Source organism: Cynocephalus volans, chromosome 14 (assembly GCF_027409185.1).
Source record: "Cynocephalus volans isolate mCynVol1 chromosome 14, mCynVol1.pri, whole genome shotgun sequence".
Classification (NCBI taxonomy): Eukaryota; Metazoa; Chordata; class Mammalia; order Dermoptera; family Cynocephalidae; genus Cynocephalus; species Cynocephalus volans.
The window spans coordinates 36,154,752-36,178,230 of record NC_084473.1 but is presented as its reverse complement, the minus strand read 5'-3'; the positions used below and the strand labels follow the sequence as shown (position 1 = coordinate 36,178,230).

The window sequence follows — 23,479 nt, the reverse complement described above, 5'->3', positions numbered from 1 at the left end:
TGATTTTGGATTTGAGAGAACACAAATTATAGATCTTTTTCCATTCTGAAGTCTTTGTTCCTATAAGTTAAATTTACTATTTCTAAAGTAATTGGTTTTATTTAGGCGGTTTATTGAATATATCAAGTAATACACTGTTACACATGAGCCCTGACTAAACAAACACCATCTTTAGAACATTTAGGGAGTTAATAATCTTGTATAATTTAAGTTCCATAATAATATTAACTTTTTGGAGAAGAAATATTTTTTAAGGTAATTAAATCTCCCCCCCACCCCCAACACCTCTTTCCCCCACTCCTCTGGAACAGTTTTGTTGTTCATGAGTTTTAGTTCAGAATTTCTTTGTTCTCACTCTTTGAAAAATTTTTTCCTACACATTTCTTTAATAGAATATGTTTTTCTATAGATACTTTGGAGAATGTACAACCTGATCCTTTCAAGAAGCAGGTTTAAGCCATAAAATTTATGCCACATATTTTGATGCTTTGTTAGGCACATAAACATTAAGGCTTATTACATTTTCTTGGAGAATTGACCTTTGTCATAATTTTGCCACTCTTAATCCTTGTTCTGAAGTCTGCTTGTTCTTTCCTTGTTTTGAAGTCTGTTTTGTCTGAAATTAATATAGCTGTTCTAGCTTTCCTTTGATAAATGTTAGCATGATATATCTTCCTCCATTCCTTTACTTTTAACCTATCGGAATCTTTATGTTTAAAGTGAGTTTCTTGTAGATAGCATATAGTTAGCTCTTTTTTAAAAAAAAATCACTAACAATTTCTGTCTTTTAATTGGTGTATTTAGACCATTCACATCTAAAGTAATTATTGATATAGTTAGATTTATAAGCTGCCATGCTTGTAACGGTTTTCTGTTTTTTTCATTTGTTCTTTTTATCTTCTCTTTTTCTGCCTTCTCTAGTTTTAATTGAGCATTTTATATGATTATATTTTCTGTACTCTCACTTGAAAAGTTTTCTTCGTTGGTTGACTAGAGTTTGTAATATACATTTACAGCTAATCTAAGTCTACTTTCAAATAATGTTACTGCTTAGTGGATAGTGTAGTTATCTTAGAGTATTCCCAATTCCTCTCTTCTGTCCTTTGAAAATGGCATTGCTGTCATTCATTTCTTCTATCCATGTACTATAACCACCTGTAAGATTTGCTTTCTTGTCCTTTTCTGATGCTTTTTTTTTTTTTTAAATGTAGGTTTGAGTTTCTGAGCTATGTTATTTTCCTTTTCATTAAAGAACTTGTAACATTTTTTGCAAGGCTGGGGGTGTTGGTGACAACCTCCCTCAGTTTTTGTCTAAGGTATTATTTATTTCTCCTTCACTTTTTAAGGAAAATTTCACTGGATACAGAAGTTTAGTTTTGTGGCTTTTTCCTTTCAGCCCTTTAAATAACTCACTGCACTCTCTTCCTGTTTGCATGGTTTTTGATGAGAAGTCCAATGTAATTCTTATCCTTGTTCCTCTATAGGTAAAGTGTTTTTTTGTCTCTGGCATCTTTCAACATTTTCTCTAAGACTGAATTATTTTGCAGCTAGACTATGATATGCCTGGTGTAGATTTTTGGTGTTTATCCTGCGTGGTGCTATCCGACCTTTCTGGATCTATGTGTTTGGTGTCTCATTAACTTTGGAAAATCCCCTTTCTCTCTTTTCCTTCTGGTATTTTCATCACATCTGTGTTATGCCTTCTATAATTGTCCCACAGTTCTTGGATAGTCTGTTCTATTATTTTTATCTTCAGTTATTTTTTCCCTCTATGCATTTCAATTTAGGAAGTTCTTTGACATAGAACTTCAAGCTCAGTAATTCTTAGTTTATGGATAAGTGCCTCAAAGACATTCTTTATTTCTATTATAGTGTTTTTGATTTTTAGCATTTTCTTTTGATTATTTCTTAGAGTTTCCATCTCTGCTTACATTATCTGTTTTTGTATGTTGTCTACTTTTTCCATTAGAGCCCTTAACATATTAATCATAGTTACTTTAAGCTTCCTATAATTTCAGAATATACATTATATCAGAGCCTGGTTCTAATGCTTGCTTTTTCTCTTCAATCTGTTTTTTCTTGCCTTTTGACATGGATTATAATTTTTTTGCTGAAAGCCAGATATGAAGTATCAGGTAATAGGAACTGAAGATTCAGGCTTTCAGTGTGAAGTTTTATGTTAATCTAGCTAGGAGATTGGTCCGTGCTTAGTATTTTCTGTATTGTAGGTTCCGAGGCTTCAGTTTTCTCCCTCCTCCACCATTGTCTTTGGGTTTCCCTGAAGAACTCCTCCTCAAATGAAATCTGTGTCTTGCAGTTTTCTAGTTGTAATCTACTGTCATTATATTTTATTAGTCCTGTTAGTTTGGTGGTAAAGTGTGTGGGAGGGGAAGCTTTATATATCATTTTATGGCTAAATCTCAGTTTTTAGTGGGCATGAGTCCTTGGGCTGTGACCTTCGTTTTTTCCTCCCCTTTATACTAGAAAGGCTAGAAGGGGCTGGAGTTGGCTAATTGCCCCTTCCCCTGGCCAGTTAAAGCTGTGATAAGGTAGTTAGTCCAGAAAGGCAGGCCTTTGTTATGGGGACTCTGTCTGTCTGTATGTAATTCAAAGAGGTTACTTTCCCCTGGGTGAATTTAAAAATGGTTACTTTTCCCCTTCCTCTGCCAGAGTTATGAGGGAAGTTTTCTTCCATCTTTACCTTAAGAACCTTGTGGAACTCCTGGAGGTAAAACCCAGGAAAGTGTGGGGTCTGCTGAGACTGAGCCTCTAGGAGTGTTTAACTCTTAAGCTAGTCCACTCTCAGTTTCCAGCAGTTCTTCCAAATTGCCATGTAAGTGTTTCTACCAGTTGCTCCAACCGCTTCTTGTCCTGGTAAGCTGAGTCGTAGCTTGTGAGTCTGTATTCATTCATCTCTTCAGATTTTGGGGTGGTGGTTTGCCCTGTGACTTGAATTCTTTGATCTAAGAAAGAAAAGTCATTAATTTTCAGTTTGTTAAACTTTTCTCTTGCAGGGGTAGGTGTGAATACATCTAAGCATTTTACATGTGAAAGCTGGACTAGAAATTCAGTGGAAGACTGTAAAGTCAAATCTCCGTGTCAAACCTCAGTTTAATAACTGGTGGTATCTCCCCTTTCCTTTCCACTAGCCCTCAAAGGATACCTTTTTAAAAAAATTGTGGTAAAATATGCATAACATAAAATTCACCACTTTAACCATTTTTTAAAGTGTGCAGTTCAGTGGCACTAAGTACATACAAGTTGTTGCACAGCCATTGCCACCGTCCATCTCTTGGGCTTTACCCATTAAATACCAACTCCCTGTCCCCCCCCCCCCGCCAGCCCTGGCACCCACCATTCTACTTCCTGTCTCCAAGTTTGACTACTCTAAGCAACTTATCTGAGTGGAATCATACAATATTTGTCCTTTTGTGTCTGACTACTCCACTTCGTGTCTTTAAGGTCAAAGACACCTTTTAAGCAGAGCCTTTTTTTGTTTGTTTAACTATTAAATTCTTTTTGAGCATGTACCTAAGTTGTTAGAGTTGTCCTTTGCCTGAGTTTGTGAGTTGTGTCAGTCATAATGTCTTCTATTTGTCCAACCCCAGAAGGGAGGAGTTGGATGTGGGTGGGGATGGGCGGGAAGGAGGTATATAAAAGGTGGACAATTTTTAACTATTTTAGAGTCAGTTGTTTCATAATTTGTTCCAGGACTTGCAGTGAGCTCTCACATATTCAAGTGAAAATACTAAATTAAAGTTCATGGTCAGAATTTATATACTACTCATTCTACTCACCAGTTGGGGTGTTGAGTGTTAATAACCTATCTCCTGAATAGGTATTAGTTTTATACAAATTAAGATTTTCATTTGTGGTTGTTTTTCTGGGGAATACCTTTCAACTAGGGAGGATATCCCCCTTTTGTTGTAATGCTACTTGGGTCTTAATTTCATCTTTTTTGACTCTCTTACTCCTAACTGTGATGAGTTATTATGGCTTCTGGGTGGACCTTTTATTCTTCCAGCCTGTCCATTGTTGAAGGAGTCAGCTTGCCTGCAAACAGGGAGCTGGTGTGTTTTGATACATGTGGGCCTGGCTGGACCATCAACTCTTTGTCTAAAGGTTAACTAGTGGTGCTTTGTTGCTAGGGAATATTACCTTTCCTTTGGCGAAGTATGAATTTGTTTCTTACTATTTAGAGTAGTCTTTTAGTCTTTTGGCAAGTACTATATTTATTCGCTATTTGACTACACATAAAGTTCAGGTGATTTCAGATTGCCTTTTGCAATTGAGATTCTGTTAAGTTCTTCTCTTTCTATTTATTTTTTACTGGAGGAATAAGTTTACTTTTGGATTTCTGGGTTTTGAGGCTTTTTGTTGTTGTTTCTACATTAGTAATGGTACCAGATTGTTGTCCCCCCCCCCCCCCCCAACCTGCTACGGGGATCGCAACTCTCGGCACAGTGTTGTCTGCACCACGCTCAGCCAGTGAGCGCACCGGCCATCCCTATATAGGATCTGAACCCGTGGCCTTGGTGCTACCAGCGCCGCACTCTCCCAAGTGAGCCATGGGGCCAGCCCCCAGATTGGTGTTTTTTGAGTTTTTAGGTTTGCTTTTAGTAAATTATGACAGCAAATAGAGTCTGATGTCAGTGAGGCTGCCTCTGGAACCCACTAGAATGCTCCTTGAGGGCAGAGGTGTTTGTTCTTCTTCACTGCTGTATCCCTAAAGCCTACAACGGTAGCTGGCATATGGTAGGAGTTCAAAAAATACTTGTGGAATGAATGACTATATTTTATGAAAGCTCTCAGTATTCAGTATGTTAGAGAAATAATAGACTTCTTCAAGTTTTGGAGAATGTGATTAGCTAGGTTCTTTGACTTACCTTTTCTTTCATCTTTTTATTGACTAATCTAATATTTTTAAAACATTTTTATTACAGTGTAAACTAATGCATAGTCAATAGATTTTTTATAAGACACCAATTCTTTTTAAAGTTTCTTTTGAAGAGAAAGTTAACAAATGTTAGCCTTTGATTTCAGTCATCTCTACTTTTTAAAATTTATTTTTACTCTCTTGACCATGTAATTGTATTGTTTCTAGGAATAATAAAAAAGATCATATTTCTTCCATATTTATTACCCGTTCTCAAAAGGGAGCACACTGAAGCTTATAAGTAAAATTTTTATCTATGAATTTATTGAACAAATATTTTGGGTGCCTTTTGCAAATCAAGCACTATTCTGCATGCTGGGAATACTTATGAGAATGAAACAAACAAAACTTCTGCTTTGATGAAATGTACATTCTCTTAGAGGAGATAAAGAAACAAGATAAGTAAAGTGGGGAATTCTCTAAGAGGGTACATTCTTTAAAGTTATTTGTGTAGGTTGGCCCTTTTAAAAATAAACAATCCATTGTATACCAGATTTCTTTGACATTGTGGGGGAATGAGATGCCACATGTGAGAACCTGAAACAGTGTTAGACACTTTGATAGGAACAGTTTGGTAAAGATGATTGAGTTTACAGCCCTTGCTCTCAAGAGACTCACACAAGAACTGCAATGCAAAGCCATGTAAAAGTAACTATGCAGTATCAATAATATACTTTAAAAGAAAAGTTGGGAGTTTCTTGACTGCTGGCTGAGTTTCTTGTATAGGCAGAGAACAGGTGGATCAGGAATAGATAAGCTAAACAAAGGATGTATATGGGGAACGGTGACCTTTTGGGTGTGATAGAAACAGCAAGGTGTATCTGTGTGTGTTGGATTCTATGGGGAACATCAGGACCAGAGATAGGAAAAATAAAGATGGATTGTTATGCAGCAGACTTCAGATGGTGTTATAGTTAGTGGGGAACCACAAATGACTTTTTTAGCAGGACAGTGGCATTACATTTCTTGTGAAAATAAAAAGACTGGGAGGGATGTGTTAGGGGGTAGAGTAAGAAGGTGTAAGGAGACAGATTTGGAGCATCTGAGATATAGTCCAGGGACAGGACCACTAGCTAGTTGTGCTTGTTTAGGTGGTATCATTAATCTTCTAATCCCTATGTAGGGTCCCTGCTGAAACACAAGACCATCATGTATACTGTGAATGGAGTTTTGTCATGTGGCAACCTTGTATAGCAGAGATGAGGGCCTTAGGTTGAAGGTATTGAAAAACTAAAAAAAAGAAAGGAATCCAAAGGATTTATGTAAATGATAGGATTGGTGGCCTACTGGGGATGGAAGTTTTGTGGAATAATAACAATTATAAATGGTTTGAAGTCTAAGGCTATATCCTCACATTAGGTGATGGTCTGGATGCAGGTGTTTTTTGCCACTTTTTATCTGCTTTCCTTAGATTGCTTCATCTCTCATCAGTCCTGCCTTAAACATCTTATCTCCACCCTTTATTTGGGTGTTGTAATCTCTTTTTAGATATTTAGCCTTATTAGGAGTATTTCTGAAACAAAGCAATTTTTCCTATGGGGTACATTGAGTAAAGGATATGTGAGCTTTAAGTATATTAAAGTATAGGGATATTAACATCTGTCAAAGGTACTCATTTATTATGTCCCAGGTTAAATTTTTTGGATAATTACTTTATGGCATATTAACTTTTGTATTATTTTATAATACTTAGTTATAACAGTTTAGCCCTGTGGTTCTAGTTAAAACATTTCATTATGAAAATTTTAAACATACCCCCAAATAAATAGTATAATGAACCCCAAAGTGTACATATCAACATTTTACTAGTTTTGTTTTATCTGTTTCTTCCTTATTTCCCCTCTGGAATATTTTAAAGCAAATGTCAGGCATATTTTCTCTCCCCTAATACTTGAGTATATAACAGATGACTGTATTTAAAAAACACAACAGCAGTATCATCACACCAAACAATCGTCTTTACTCCGAATTAACACCATCTAATATGATACACAGGGTTCACATTTCCCTACTGATTTCAAAAGAGGCTTTTTTACAGTTCGATTATTTGAATCAGCTTTCTAACAAGTCTTGTGGTTATTTTTAAAGCTGATTATTTTTTAAAGAGAAAAGGCAGTGTGAAAACATTTTAGTATAAACTATTCTAAGACAGCAATACTTTTTTGACAGTCATTTTGTCTGGAACTTAGTTTTGCTTATCTGCACAAGAAGATGTTAAAATAGGTAGCTGGTGTCTATTTTTTATGATTTTTAAACATTTTAGGAAATCTTTCATAAAAGGGGAAAAGTAGATGTGACCCCACTTATCTTAAAGCCTAGAGAGTGGAAACGTGAGCTGATTTGAGAAGGTTTAGGTTCATAGGAGACTGCATCTCTATAAGAAAAAGAGCCCCACATGGGATTTGGGACTGTGTTTGTAACTACTTGTGTGATGTTATGTTTTATTTCTCTGGATTTAGCTTTTCCATTTGTGAAATAAGATATCGGTGATTTCCTAAGTTTTTTAGCTCTTAATTTTTTTAGGTTGTGTTTTACATTTATCTTTCACTTTAACAGGATTCTCAAAGTTGGATTGGTGGAAACAATGAACCATTGACTGGCTTTACCTGGCGAGGTGGTTGTGAAAGAGAAACAACAGGCATACAAGTTTGGAATGAAGTATTTGTGATTAACAGACCTAATGGAACAAAAGTAAAATTCTCTTATAATTTTTTACTATTTTTTAAAAGGCAAAAGATTTATATGATCTTAGGAGAAACCAGAGTATAATAATTTTTTACTATTTTTTTCTCCCTTATTCTTTCCTGAGCTATTTTGTGCTATTAAAAATCAAAACAACACAGAACTGTTAATGTCTAGTAATTTTAACATATGGATTATTATGTTAAAATGGGTGAGATATGAATATGTTTCTTGATTTAATTACTGATTTTTACATTTATCATTTTATATTTGATTTTTATAGTCATTTTTGGTGAATATTGTACTGTTCTATAAATTCCTAGGTGGCTGTGCTGCTCATGGATACCCAGGGTGCCTTTGATAGCCAGTCAACTATCAAAGACTGTGCAACGGTGTTTGCTCTGAGCACTATGACTAGCTCTGTCCAGGTGAGACACAAGATTAAGTGGTAAATTCAGATAATCCTAATACCTTTGGCCTCTCCTCAAAATGTCTTTTGATTGAAAGGAAAAAGATTAAAATTAAAGAGAGCTATTCACATTTCTTATTAGTTATTTGCATTTCTGTGCTTGCTTTCCTGGCTCACAATGTGAAATTTCATATTTTGAATAGTTAAAAAGGAAGCAATAAATCATTAGCCCGTCCCTTTGGTTTTACATCATAAAATCTATGCTTTTTTTTTTTTTTTTTTTTAAATAAGGAGTAGATATTGCATATTATCTGTAATTGAAATCAGTCAGATGGCTGCCAGATACAGTAAGGTGTAGAGCATATTTTTGTTTTTTGGATAGACTAAACAAGAAAAATCAATCAACTGATTAAACTTAGTTTTCTGTTTGATACCTATGACAATTGGTACTCGATTTTATTTGAACTAAAGGAGATAGAAGCATAAGAATTAATTCATATTTAACTTAGGAAACCTAAGTGATGCTTATATAGTAAACTAAGGATTTATGAGAGTACTTCAAAAAGTTCATGGAAAATAGGATTAGAAGATAAAACAGTCTTTCTGTGAACTTTTTGAAGTGCCTTCATACAGCACCTGTTTCATTTAGAAGGGGTAAAATCCTTTCTGTTTTCCACTTATACCTTAATTGGGTTTGATGTTCTATCAACATTTAGTTTTCTCAAGCTAGGCCATCTCTTTTCTGTATAATTTAGACTGATTGGACTGAATTTAACCACCACTTGTCATCGTGTATTTCTTTCTTTTTTTTTGTGGCTGGCTGGTTAGAGATCGGAACCCTTGACCTTGTTTGTATTTCTTTAGTTTTTGTTTTTTTCTGAGATCATCTGTAGTTGTTACATCTCTGTATCTGATACTTCAGTAATTCTTCTTAATGAATATGGTGGTAGGCCCACCTGGTGATGATGTATCAAAAAGTATATTTGCAAATATTTTTTTTTAAAAGGAGGTAGGTACGTGATCCTTGCAAGATAAGAAATTTTTCTTATTGATGGTAGATTGTAGGTGATACTGTCACAGTGTCTGAGAACTTTTATAGTGCTTTCCAGTAATGTCTGGAACATATGACCAGTCTCTATAAGCTCGCATTTCTCTCCTTCCTCAATTTGGAGTACCTAGCTGTCAGAGTGGAAAGAAGGCTGACTATTAATATGAACTAAAAAGAGGAGTACTTTTCAGCCTGGCGTCTGTTTATTATAGAGCTGGGGATATTTGTCACTACCCATTAAGTGATTTTATTGGGGTTCCTCAGAGTCTCTTTTTTTCCATTTTGTTCTCTGTTTTTTTCCTCTGATCTTGTAAGATGGCACAACCGTGATTCCTTTGAGGCAAGTAGAAGCCACATCTTTGTGTTATCACATTATAGCCCCCCAGGTTAGATGGCTCTAGGGCTTGTCTTAAATTACAATGAGGTAGTAAACTTGTCCCTTGGTGTTCTCTTGTTTATTTCTTCAAACTTTTGATAGTAGGAGACCTGGTTTTGGACAACCACTTAAAGCCATTCAGCCACTTTCTTATCTGTAAAATGAGAGTTTTACCCATCTTTACTGCGTGTACTTGTTGTGTGCAGTCAGAAATAAGATCTAAATGAGATAATATGTATGAAAGTGCTTTATAAACTATAAATAATCAAGACGATTAAGATATTTGTGATTGCTTTCTTCCTGACCTTTGGGGGTAGTCTTTTCTGCTTACTTAACATATCTGGCTGATAGATCAATGACAGATTGATCCTCTTGTCATTTATTCTGTCAACAAAGACTTGTTTGAACACCTATTACATACACAAGGCAGTATGCAAAGAACTAATGATCTAAGAAAAACAAATCCCCTTTTCTCTTTGCTGTTTACAACCTGGCCCTGACAATGAAAGGATCTGGACCTAATTTCTAAAAGCTGAGGCCCATACGGGTAAGAATAGTTTGGTCATGCTGTTAGGTTTTAAGTTTAAATCTAAAGTTTAATCACCTTAGTCATTAATTTATTTTTAAATACCGTATTTGGAATTAGTAGCTGCGAGTATTATTTTAGGTTTGCTGGCCTGTATTGACTTTATATTCTTGACCTTCAAGTGGTTCAACTAGATTATCACTTATTTGCTTTTAGAACAAATTGTTCTATCTTTGGAGTAACGCTCTTTACTTAGATATAGGTTATTTCTTAGCAAAGGTGATATCCGTGGATGCCCTCTTTTCTCCTAGGCTACCTTCTAAAGATCTGTCTCAGAGGGACTGGACCTAACCTTCCCTGAGAGTACTTGGACCCTCCCTTCATAGCTCTGTAGTGTGTGTACTGGAAAGCCTCCCAAAAGTTCCACAAGAGCAAGAGTGCCACCTACTGTTATTTTTATCAGCTTCCACAGGCTGGTAAAAATTTCATGTTAGGTTATTTAGATTGACAAGTTTAAGTAAAAAGAGAATTAGAGTTGACGGTAGTTGAGGCACCCACTGAATAACTATGTACTCTGATTGTACCAGGGAGAAATTCGTCTTTGTAGAACTATTGCCCCTCACATTCACTGACTTAGAGAAATGACTGTGGAAATAACCTTCACTTTTTTTTTTAAATGATCATGACATAACATTAAACTTTGATAAGGAGAAAAGGAAACTACATATATACTCGTACTTTTTTTTTTATGTCTACCACTTTTATGCCACGAATATGCGTGTATTAATGATTTTTATGTATTTTACCACCACTACTTCCCCCTTAGTGTTTTATCCTGACTGTTGTTAGGGGGAAAAAAAGAAAATTCTTTTTATATGCCACTAGAGGCTAAGTGATGCATTTGTGTTGAGGTATAAAGTAACCTTAATTTCCACAAGTAGAGTTATACACAAGCTGGGTATTTAAATAATACACTAATAAAAACAAATTTTGTTTTAACAGGTATATAATTTGTCTCAGAATATTCAAGAAGATGATCTTCAACATTTGCAAGTACGTGTATCTCAAACAATTTATGTCAAGGTGTTAAAAATTTAATTCTCATTTTATTGTGAATTCACATTTAGAAGCCTATAGTATTATAACAAGATTGAATGTTATGTGGTTTTAAATGTTTTAAATGATGTATGACATCTTAATTAGAAGAAATTGCAGTATATAACCAGTATGTTAGAAAATTAAATGTTTAGCTTTCAAATGATTTTTAAAGGCTCTTACATCTGGTACTCTGATGTAGAACAATTTTCTCTTTGGGGGCATTATTTTAAATAACTTGATTTAATAGTTATTTACAGAGTACGGAAGACTTGCAATGGAAGAAATTTACCAGAAACCATTTCAGGTAAGTAAGTATTTTATCATTTAAAAAAAATTTACTTATGAGAAGCTATCAAGCCACCTCAGCTTGTAACTTTGAAAACACTAGGATATTAAACACCCACCTTTTTTTTGGAGGCTGGCCGGTAAGGGGATCTGAACCCTTGGTGTTAGCAGCACCACACTCTAACCAACTGAGCTAACTGGCCAGCCCTTGAGCTACCTGGCCAGCCCTACAAACTCATTTCTAGCAACAGATTTAGTGGAGTTGAAACTAATTTATGGTAATATCATCACCATATTACTTATCAATCAATAGTAGGCTAACAGGAAATAGAACAAATGAGTCTAGATTAATTCTTGATACTTTCACTTAGATTAAGGGTATAATGTTCTTTTAATTAGGTGTTACTTAATTCTAAAATTTAAGACAGTGGGGAATTTTACACAGTCATATCAATTTCTTTTATACATGGTAAACTACTACAAAATGTTATAGGTTTCTTTTCTGTGGTATATTACAAATTAAAGTTAGTCCTTTTATTCTTTATTTTGGTTTTATATAGAAAGGTTGCAGATAGTTTATTTTTTGAAGCAAGTATAATTTATAAGTTGCCATTAGTATTATTTGGTCAGTGGAAGTTATGATAGGAGAGAATGACTCCACCATGTTTTGCTCATCAGTGTGTGAAGTCCTTCCTGTATGACAGCATTGCTAGTGATTATTAGTGTTAGTAGGTTTACAATGATTCTACCTCACTCTTGTCTGGCTGGTCTGGCTTTCAAGATCACTTTTATGACATTCTCGGGCAGGTTATGACTTCATTTTGTGTATATGGGTGAAAATATACTCTGTTTGGCTTATATTAGTTTTCCTGAACTGGGATAATTTTGCCACCCAGGGGACATCTGACAGTGTTTGGAAATATTTTTGGGTTGTCACAGTTTTGTGGGGGGACATAAGCATTACTGGCATCTAGTGCATAGAGGCCAGAAATGCTGTTCAACATCCTACAATGCATGGGACAGCTCCACACAACTAAGAATTATTGGCTTAATATGTCAGTAGTGCTAAGGTTGAGAAACTCAACCCTATATCAATAAAACATTCTGTGAAAATGGCCTCTTTGACACCAAATCTATAATCAGTGTTAGAACTGGCCATCTAGAATTAGTTGGTCTTCTAGTTATATAACCTTGACTTAAAATTATTATCTGTATGCCCTGATGTGCTTTCTTTTCATTTTTTGAAAATCCTGTATTTCTTGTGCTGACTCTTTCCTTATATGCAGTGAAGTTCTCAAATGGAGGTGATTACTTGGTAAAGGGGCTGGAAACATTGGTGGTCCAAGTGGGCTCTTGATATAACCATGAGCAGTACTAACTATTTGATTATTATAACTTTTGATAAGGATCCTTTTGGGGGAAGCTTCGATTGTTAAAGTTGTGATTTTTTTGTAAGATTTTGTAAGAAATTATTTGTATTTTCTGTCTATAGACGTTAATGTTTTTGATTCGAGATTGGAGTTATCCTTATGAACATTCATATGGTTTGGAAGGTGGAAAACAATTCCTTGAAAAGAGATTGCAGGTAAACCCCCATTTCCTAGAGAGGGGAGCATAAGCAGCAAGCCAGGTGAAGGGCGGGGCTGACTGGACCTCTGCTTACACTGCCAATCTCTGTCACTGGAATAAACTAAGTATCCCAAGTTAGCTCAGGTGACTCTATACATAATTGGTGAAAAGTAAATTGGTTGCATTCCTGCCAAAGAGGATGATGCCCTCAAATCAAAATTAAGGAATAAGTATTTCTCCCCAGAGCCAACTGCCCCCTCAGTAAATAACTATTTAAAGGGTAAAAGTTTGAAGGAGACTAACTTTTTGATCTACTTTGATTCCATCTTTCTTTCTGGGCCAACTGATCTTGTGAACATTTGGGACGGGCTGAATAATGTACATGCATTGATGATGTGAGACCCTCTCTCAAAGGAGTGCTATCTCTCATAGAGTGACAGCATATAGAGCCAGAAAAGGGATCTTAAACATCATCTAATCCACTAACTACTTTGGTAAGATCCCACATTTTCTTAAATTAAAAAAAAAAAAAGCCTTCTTTTTTTATACACAGAATCTGGGATCCAGAAAGTGACTTGCCTGTGGTCACTTAACTAATTATTGATATCTGGGACTAGGACCCAAATACCCTGTCTCCTGGCCCATGCAGTATGCCATACCAAGGCATTCCTGGGAAATAACCTCATGAATGTCATCATGAGCCTTTATTCCTAAACGTACTCTTCCATGGAGTACTTGGAAATCCTACAGGTCAGGTACTTACAAATTACGTATCTACTTACATGCACAAAAGATACATAAAGATCCCTTTATTCGTAAGTTCTCTCTTTGGTGCTCTCTTTTGGTTAATAAAATTTTGTGTATCTGTGGGATGATGCATTTAGTTTCTCAGCCATGTTCAAAGACTTGGGGTACAGTATAATTTGCTTATTCCTAAAATGAGTTTAAAACCAACTTTTTCTACTTAGATTATTTGAAAGGCATTTTCAGACCCTTCTGTTGGAGATAATTTCAGTCATCAGAGTATTCTCTGGTTTGTTCAAAAGAAATTAACATGGAGCATGTCAGGCATACTATACTAACTTGCTCAAAATTATGCACCTCGGAGACAAAGTTTTCTAATTTCTTACTGAAGGGATACATGTTTTCAGAAAATTGCTCAAATCATAAGTGTGCTGTAGCTTAATGAATTTGTACAAAATGAACACAGCCATGTAATCAGCAACCAGAAGCACCCACCTCTGTACCGTAACCCCCTCAAATCCTCTACCACTATCCTGATTTCTAACAGATTCTGTTTGTTTTTGTACTTTATGTGAATGGAAGCACATACAGTGGGTATTCTTTTGTGTCTAGCTTTTTTTGCCCAATGTTATGTTTCTGAGATTAGTCCATATTGTTGCATATAGTTTAGTTCATTTATTTTCATTGCTATACAGTATTCCGTTGAATGAATAGACAACAGTTTTTCCATTCTACTATTGATGGAGATTTAGGTACTTCCAGGTTTTAATTATGAATAGTGCATGTTTTGTTAGAATTGTTTTTGAGAAGAATCTTTGGGAGAGTATGTGAGATATATTGGGATAAATGATAAGATTTTCTTCCAGAAAATGCATAGCCATGTCTCTTCTCAAAACTCTGGTAATTAGCATAAATCATAAAAAGTCATGTAGAGAGAGCCCTGAAATCCTTATAAATTTCTAACGTTCTTTGGGCTGCGCTGGAGCTTTTTACCTTAGCTCTTATTTTGCTCAGGGGCTAACCTTTATGTTTGCAGGCAAGTTAGTACTTTGCTTTTATGTTTCTTCCCCCCTCCCCGTTGTAAGTACTTTAAAGGCAAATTATTTATTTACTGGTTTATAAGTCTCAATCACAACTTGTTATTCAGATGTTAGATATTATGACTATTATTTGCATTTTTTGGTATCCCATGTAGCTTACTCATGAAAAAAATGTCTTTTCTGGTTGAAGAAAATGTGGGAAGTTTCCAAAGTGGTTAGATGTGGCCTTTAGTAACTTTTTGTATTGTCAAAAAACACCCCTCTGGAGTAGCATCTGAGTTGTGTGCATGTGAGTATGTGTATTTTCATTTTTAAAATTTTTCTTTCTCCTATTTACATCTTCACCCTGTCTCCTTCTGCTCTCAGGTAAAACAAAATCAACATGAAGAGCTACAGAATGTAAGGAAGCACATTCACAATTGTTTCTCAAATCTTGGTTGCTTCCTTTTGCCACATCCTGGTCTTAAAGTTGCAACTAATCCTAGTTTTGATGGGAGATTGAAAGGTGGGAATTCCCATTCTTGCTAATAGCAGAACTTACTTTTTAGAGGCTGAAAGATTTTTTTTAAATACATGATTCTTTAAATTTCTTGTCTTATACTGGAGAACATTTTGATGCATTGTTAGTGATGCGATTATAATGCTGTCTGTGTTGTGTCTAGCTTTCCATTGGTTTGTTTAAAAGTTCCTAGCATATTGATTAACCTATTTTATAATGTAGTCTTTTGCTCAGCACTGATGTCCTGGAAGATTCTGAAGGCTGAGAAATTTCTTTTAAATATTTCATCTGATTGCTGTCTGCTAAAAGGCTTTATACCATTTGATCATATTGATGCAATCAGATTTAAGTCTGTTTTATGGGAGAAAGTATAATCTTTTGTGTATGTTTTAGGATTGTTTGGAGTGTGATGGCAAAAGGCTTGGAGACTGACAACATTTTCATTATGGCTAGAAAACAAAATCTAGTATTAAAATTTAATACGACCTCATGAATTGTTTGCTTCTTTTGAGAAAGATATTTTAGTTGATACTTAATGTAAAATTTGTTTTGGTAGTCCAAAGTTTGTTTTATTTATTATTTGAGCTGGAAGAATTATTGGGAGCTGGAGGAAATCGGCTAGTAGAGTAGGGGGAATTATACATATATTTTTTCCTAGGAGATATGGCATGTTTGGATGAACTTTTTCTTTTTTTTAATGGATCTACTTGAGTAGTAGGTACTGTGTATTTTTATTTCACAAACAGAATTTTATGAACTCTTACCAATGGGGACTTCTTCACCTTTTTTTGTTTTTGAACTAACATATTGACCAAATTCATGTCCACTAGATATTGATGAAGACTTCAAACGAGAGCTTCGAAATCTGGTTCCATTGCTGCTTGCCCCTGAAAATTTGGTAGAAAAAGAGATAAGTGGATCTAAAGTCACTTGTAGAGATCTTGTAGAATATTTTAAGGTAGGTGAACTCTTAGATTAAATGGCTTTATCTAAGATATAAATGTAGTTGACTTAAAACTTATTTGTATGTATAAGAAATTATTTTAAAGCAAAAAAATTTTTATTTTTCTGCCTTGAATTGGGTGTATCAGTGTTTAAGAATATTTAAAAGATTGTAGCAGACTGCTTGTGTCCTTTAGTCAGTATTTATTTGTCCACAGAATTATTCTACTTTCTGTATCTCTGATGTGGAGAGAAGATGAGCCGTTTGTCAAATTGTCACTCGTGACAGAGTGATGTAACAATAGGAATTGGGAGTGTAATTCTGTATCCTGAGATACAGAATTACAAAAAACCCTCAGAGTTTTGAAGACTTGATAAGAGCAGCTGAAAGTATCTATACTGGTTATTGAGTTCAAGTAACTTATTTGTAGATTTTTTTTTCTCTGCTCTTCTCTAATCTTTATTGCTTAATAGCCAGAACAAGACTATTGTGGAGGGTTGTATTATTCATCATAATTATAGATAGGTGGAAGAGAAAATACAGTTAACTGAGAGTGTATTTTTGGTTACTTATTGGACACTTGATGTTCACTCTCATACTATCTTTGTATAGTTATGAATTAATATTGAGTCAGTAGAAAGTTGAGGTGAAAAATTCCTGTATGGACTTCTAAAAACTCCCATCCTTTCCCTTCTTACTCTTAAACCACAAATTAGGTAATTCTTTTTCTTCAGCTAAAATTTAATTTAAGATGGTCAAAGTAAAATACTGGGTTAAAATGTTTTCTAACATCTGTTTGAAACATTGGCAGTAGGGGAGAATTATGGATTTCTTTTCATAAAGTAGATGGCGTTTTAAATATAACTTTAAAATATGAAATATAACTTTTATACGAGTTGGAATTATACTTAGAAACATTTCTCTAGGATATTATTTAGCAACATATGTATTTAATAATATTGAGGACAGGGTTAACTTTGTTAGCATATGAGAGTGTATAATTTTTAAAGCCTTGAATTTTCTTTGAATGGTGTGAATTATTTGTATATTTAATGATTTTTCTGTCTTTGGGGATAAAGAGCCAAATTGCATAACCCACCAGTATAATAAATCTTCTGTCTTTTTAGGCTTACATAAAAATTTATCAAGGAGAGGAGCTTCCACATCCAAAGTCCATGCTTCAGGTAGAGAGAGAGAGAGTGAGGGGGTGTGTGTGTGTGTGTGTGTGTGATATGTGTTGTATGTATACTTATTTGCGAGGGAGAACAAAAATCTTTGCTTTAGAGAGAAAAGCTGGAAATGGGGAGTGCTTTTTTGCATGCAAATAAATTTTTACATTTAAGGCAGTACATGTCACGGGTCCTAAAGTTTTCATATGATTTTTTTTTTTTTTTTTGTAACTGTAGTTTGTGCTTGTATAGTCCACAAGAAATGAGTCTTTGATACCTTCTTTTCAGATGCTCAAAGTGTAGGAAAATTTCTATTGCATAAGAAGGCTTAATTTCGACTCTGTCGTCTGAGCCTTTGACAGTGAATGTTGTTTGAAATAAGGCTTATTTTTATTTGGTATTAATGATTTAGAGCTGCTTTAGTGAATATTGGCTTTCTCTCTTTTTCTCGTTGTTTAATGGTGTTCTTTTGGGACAATGTTATTTTAATCTGGTTAATATTTTTTAAGGTTTACTACTTTGGATAATTTCTCAGTTTTATAGTGGAGTAATGGTATTTTCTAATAAAATTCATGCAGTAAACAGTTGTGTGGGTTTGAAAATGTCTCTTGTGTAATATTGATTGTGAGACAGAGAACTATATGGTTAATTCTTGATTCCTTACCTCTGAGGACTCAGCACATTTCAGGGTTGTACCTGTTTATCTCTGTCCATTTCCTGAGCATGTGTGGTATTTTCTACAAACCCATTTTAACATGAACCTAAGCAAAATAAAATTTGGCTGCAGTCCTATTACAATTTACCATGTCCTTTATACTGATGTTCCCTTCTGTAAGAAAGAATACTGAAGTTGATATTTTCTCTGGTTTATTTTCAGACTTGTTCATTGTATATAATTTATTTTGTTAATCATAACTTATAGACTAATAGGGTTTTTTTCGGCATAGTAATGGTACATTTAATCTTATATTTTTAGGCAACAGCTGAAGCCAATAATCTTGCTGCAGTAGCAGGAGCAAGAGATACCTATTGCAAAAGTATGGAACAGGTTTGTAACTAAAATTTAAATTTGATGCTAGAGTGGGATGGAGGATTTTTATATTTAAGATAATTGAGCTAATTTGTGCTCTCACGTATTGTCATGTTACATCATTTCCTAATTCTCCTTTATGATCTCTGCTGGAAATAAGCTGTAAGAAAATAATTCGCATAGTTAGAATGCAGAATTAAGATGATGAGTTATTTATGTAAAATCTACTGAAATATTTTCTGACGCATGATACAGAGTGCTGTTATTAGTAGCCTCTGCTGTAACATTAGCTGAAGTACGATAGCAGTTTCTGCTTGCTCCAACATTAAGATATCCTTTTAGTGTGTTATCTTTTATCCACTCTCTTGACAGCAGTCTTTTTTACTATTATGGTATGTTGTTGAGGGTCAAGTGAAGTCAGGTACATAGTGCAGTGTTGGGTTGTTTTGTTTTTGTTTTTGTTTTTTCTTGGTCTTCAGTTTTACTGGTATAAGTCATATTTGGAAAATTATTTTGCTTGAATCAGTTAAAAAAAAACATGTAAGTGGTTTGATTTTATGAGACTAAAAACTATGAGCAGCAAACTTCTTTCAGGTGTTCATTACTTCTAGCTTGTAATCTGTCCTACTATAATTTTGTCTGTACAGGTATGTGGTGGGGACAAGCCTTACATTGCACCTTCCGATCTGGAGCGAAAACACCTGGATCTTAAGGAAGTGGCGATGAAACAGTTTCGTTCTGTAAAAAAAATGGGTGGAGAAGAGTTCTGCCGTCGTTATCAGGACCAGCTCGAAGCTGAAATTGAAGAAACCTATGCAAATTTTATAAAGCACAATGATGGCAAAAATATCTTTTATGCTGCTCGTACCCCTGCCACACTGTTTGCAGTCATGTTTGTTATGTATATAATCTCAGGACTGACTGGCCTCATTGGCCTAAACTCTATAGCTGTCTTGTGTAACCTTATCATGGGGTTAGCACTGACGTCTCTTTGTACTTGGGCATATGTTAAATACTCTGGGGAGTTCAGAGAAATTGGAACAATGATTGATCAGATTGCTGAAACACTATGGGAACAGGTTGGTATCTATCTTTTGGTTTTTCAGTGACTAATCTCATTTTCCTTGTGATTCCTCCTCTCCCCTACCACCCACAGTGTTTGCATACCTACTTTTCCTTTATATGAGGAATGTCAAAAGGATGTTTTCTGTTTTGCTTGATGTAGAATCTGTATGAATTGAAGAGCTTTTTTTCTTTAAAGTCATAATTATATTGCACTTTAATTAGCCTAAATCTGTAATATCCTCTGGATATTTTCTTAATTGTGGGCTTGATTATACCAGACAGTGGGCAGGGCCAGAGTCTCTTTCAGTAAAGTCTTCTTCGTGGTAAAGAAAATATAATCATTGGCTCACTTTGAAGGTAAGGAAAAGAAGTTTGGAAGTGCAGTGCTTCTGGAAAGCAAAAGAATTTTCTTAGTAATATTGGTAAGAAGCAATGCAGGAGAAATATTGGATGGTAGACAGGTCTTCAGTGCCTTCCATGAAGATAGTGATGACTTACAGATGTACTACAAGAAACAATCCTATAGGGATTTCTTACCAAAGAAACTTTGACCTCTGAACCATGGAAATACTAATGAACAAAGCAAAGCACCAGAAGCAGAGAACCAACTTTAATCATAATCTTTCACCTCAAACCAGAATTTAAAGTCAGGCGGTGAACTCTTGCCCAGCAAGTATCTACTAAGGAAAGCCATTTTACATATCAGCCACCTATGTGCTGGAATTGTCCGTGTACAGAAATTCCACTTAAGGATGTCATTAAAATGATCATCATGAAATACTTGAACATCATGTCAAGGACCAGAGTGAAAGCTACAGTTATTACTGATGAACGATGTATTAGGCATTTTCAGATGCCGTTTCTGTGCCGGTGAAGTGTTGAGCTTATTGAAAGATTTAGGATATGTAGGTCCATGTTTGTTTGGGCTTTAAACTCAAAGACTGAAGAAGTAGACCATTTTTTGAAGAAAGTTGATTGGATTTTGACTTTTCTTGTAATAATGTCATTAGTATTTTTTAAGGTGACCCACTATATTAATTTGGATTTTATTTACTTTTAGAGAAATGCTCTATTCATTCAGATCTAATTTGGAAGGTTGTGTTTGGATATTTCTTAAATTTAGATGTTTATCTCTTAAACCTTACCACTTTGTGTTCCTTTGATGTCTTCTAATAGAAGATGGAGTAAAAGCTATCACAATCTCACTTTTAAAAAAATATGATCTACTTTAAAATTTTGGACCATTACTAATTTTCTGCAACATGAATTACAATAACTGTGCAATGTCTTCTTTTGAATATATTCATCTTTTGTACAGCATTGATTGTAGGATTTTAGAGATGCCATTATTACAAAACAATTAAATGGAAAATTATTTTCAGAATAGTTGAGGTAAGGTGGATCACTAGTCAGAGAAGATCTGTGCTGTGTCAACAAACCTTGTCTAAATTTATTTGCATTTCTCTTTTCTTTTGCTTCAGAGGAGTCCCAGGAAGGTGAGAAACCTACAAAGTCTCAAATTCTTGTAGTCTTAAACTCTTTAGCTTCGAGGCACTCTGAGTCATTTTCCTAACGAATTACTTCATGTTTTAGGTGTTTTCCAAACTGTTTGAAGTTACTAGACGTCGAATGGTTCATCGTGCTCTTTCATCAGCACAGCGACAGAGACTGTCATCCAACAATAACAAGAAGAAAAATTAGACAGTATTTTTAACTTTTTTCTCTATCTGAAGTGTTCACACTTATACATGTAGGACAATAAGCAGGACCGTCTGGGCCGGTCTGCATAAATGCTGTATACATACCAGATTTGATGCTGCATATAGGGTATGGAATTGCACATCCATCTCATAGGAATTGTAAATGGTTTGAATAAGAGGAAAGTAATTTTTGTTGCATTATAAAATATCTAACTGCATTATTTGTAGCATCATAAATTTCTTTTTGGGAGAAACATCTTTTTATTTCCCATATTCCTGGTTATTTTCATCATTGCTTTGAATTGAATTTTTATATCTATTTTTATATGTAACTCTTTTTTTACCTCATGTTTTTGTTTGTTTTGCACATTTCTCATACCACAGGTATTGAAGCCCCTGGGTGATAATTTGATGGAGGAAAACATAAGGCAGTCTGTAACAAACTCTATCAAAGCAGGCCTGACTGACCAGGTGTCTCATCATGCCAGATTAAAGACAGACTGACAGTTCATCTCCTCATGGACTCCACTCTCCCTTTTTTTCATGCTTGCTGTACAATGAGAACTCAAATAAAAATAAACCAAAGTTTACAATCAACTGTAGAAGTAGTTTAGTATAACTGGCTTCACAGATGGCTGCCACAGAGTGTGAAAATTGTTTGTTGGTTTTAAGCATTCTTTTATAGGCTCCTGAGACATGGGGATTGGCTGAGGAGCGTTAGTGTATCATGCACATTTGTGCCACGTTTAATTCTTTTTTTCCTTTTTACTTAATCTAATGTTAGTGAAATTTTGTCTTATGTAAAAGGATATTTCAGGGAAATATTTTAAGAAATCTATTTAGAGTCTCTTTAACACAGTGTCCCATTGGAATTTTAATTTTTAGAGAAGTTATGAATCACTGTATCAAGAATCAGATTGGAATGACAATGAAGCCTTTATTGAGCCACTACGTTAAAAGTATATATTGCTTTATTGCCTTCAGCACCAGTATTACATAAATGCACGTATCAGAAACTTCACAGAACTTACATGACAACTCTTTTAGCTAAGAAAGTAATTCTGAGGTGTACATTTGTCTTGCCTTTTTAAATTTGTAAACCTGCCCTAAAAGGAGATGCATATCTGGGAAACTGAACTGTCTTTTTGCAGTTTAGCCTTCATGTATATAAAATATGCCATTAATTTTATTGGGGGAGAAATTCCATCCAAAAATGTTGCCTACAGCTATGAGTTCAGAGTGTCTGTACAGTGTGTAGCTTTTATTTTCTAAAGTCACAGATAGGGCATGTATATGAATTATAAATATATAAATACGATTTTGTATGAAAGGTTTTGTAGTTTATGACAAAATCTGGTTCTGTGGTAGGCTAATAAGTATAGTCCCTGTGAAAGGAATGTTTGTGGCTCATGTCAGTGTGTGAATGCTTAGATAATTTGAAGTTTTTGATATCTTTGTGATATTTATCTTCCTTGAGCACTGCAGTTTCACCCCCCACGGGAATTCAATGGGAATGTTTATTGTGACTTTGTCCTCTGTTGCATTTTAAAGTTATTTCCTGTAATTTATTTTGAGTACATAATTAAAAATTTGTTGTATATATAAAATGAAATTTGTGATTCTTTTTTAAGGAATTCTTCAAGTATGTATTCCACTACATAAAACATATTTGTTTATACTGAGAAGAGCATGAGCAGGAAATGCCCAAGTTGAGAGCTGAAAGGTATTGTACCTCGAAGCTGAGTTTGTAAAGAGTTATTTTTTTGTCTGTCTCTGTAAGGGAAAACTCGGGCATAGGTGTAGCTGGGGACTTATTAATTTCTCTCTCCTCCTCCCCCGCCCTCCCGTGGTATAGGTGGTATATATAAGTGTAACATTTTTCAGTACTTTTATAGCCTTCTTTATGAACACCTATTAAAGCACCTAGTTTGATTTCTAAGTGGAAAAAATTCAGATGTTGAGTTGCATGCTTTGAAAGCTCTGAATTTTGGTTGATATATCTCCCCACCCCCATTCAAATCCTGGTTTTTATATGGACTGTATTTGTTTCTATCTGTATTAAATTGCTCCCTACTCATCAATTCTTAAACATAAAGAATCCATCTGAAAAATGTCGCTTTTTATTTTCTTCTATCACCCTGTTTTATGAATGCTGTTGACTGTTTTTATGAATGAAAAAATAAAAAGTTTGTTGTATAATAGCAAGTTTTTCTGAAATTAAAGACATAGCTTACCTTTAAAAACAAAAAGAAAAGGAGTTGTGAAATCTAGACCATTGGATTTTTTTAGTATATCTTTTTGGGAAGAGTGTTTTCTCCCAAGGAGATGTTATTCTCTACAGGATTCTAAGAAAGCACTTT

At 34.7% G+C, this 23,479-nt stretch overlaps 1 protein-coding gene across 2 annotated transcripts in view; it reads left to right on the top strand.

Annotated features, from left to right (window-relative positions):
- Positions 1 to 23,070, top strand: part of ATL2 (atlastin GTPase 2) — a 62,255-nt gene extending 39,185 nt beyond the window's left edge. The window contains exons 3-14 of one of the 2 annotated variants that reach the window (XM_063078292.1): positions 7,493 to 7,627; positions 7,942 to 8,046; positions 10,980 to 11,030; positions 11,323 to 11,379; positions 12,853 to 12,945; positions 15,080 to 15,218; positions 16,043 to 16,170; positions 17,283 to 17,339; positions 18,301 to 18,372; positions 19,002 to 19,433; positions 20,901 to 20,915; positions 21,013 to 21,463. In XM_063078292.1, the coding sequence (XP_062934362.1) occupies positions 7,493 to 7,627; positions 7,942 to 8,046; positions 10,980 to 11,030; positions 11,323 to 11,379; positions 12,853 to 12,945; positions 15,080 to 15,218; positions 16,043 to 16,170; positions 17,283 to 17,339; positions 18,301 to 18,372; positions 19,002 to 19,433; positions 20,901 to 20,915; positions 21,013 to 21,120 (1,392 nt within the window). In that variant the 3' untranslated portion in view covers positions 21,121 to 21,463. Of the gene's footprint in view, positions 1 to 7,492; positions 7,628 to 7,941; positions 8,047 to 10,979; positions 11,031 to 11,322; positions 11,380 to 12,852; positions 12,946 to 15,079; positions 15,219 to 16,042; positions 16,171 to 17,282; positions 17,340 to 18,300; positions 18,373 to 19,001; positions 19,434 to 20,900; positions 20,916 to 21,012; positions 21,464 to 21,503 lie in introns of those variants that run through there. The other variant, XM_063078291.1, reaches the window with a different exon arrangement.
- The last annotated feature ends 409 nt before the right edge of the window (positions 23,071 to 23,479 follow it).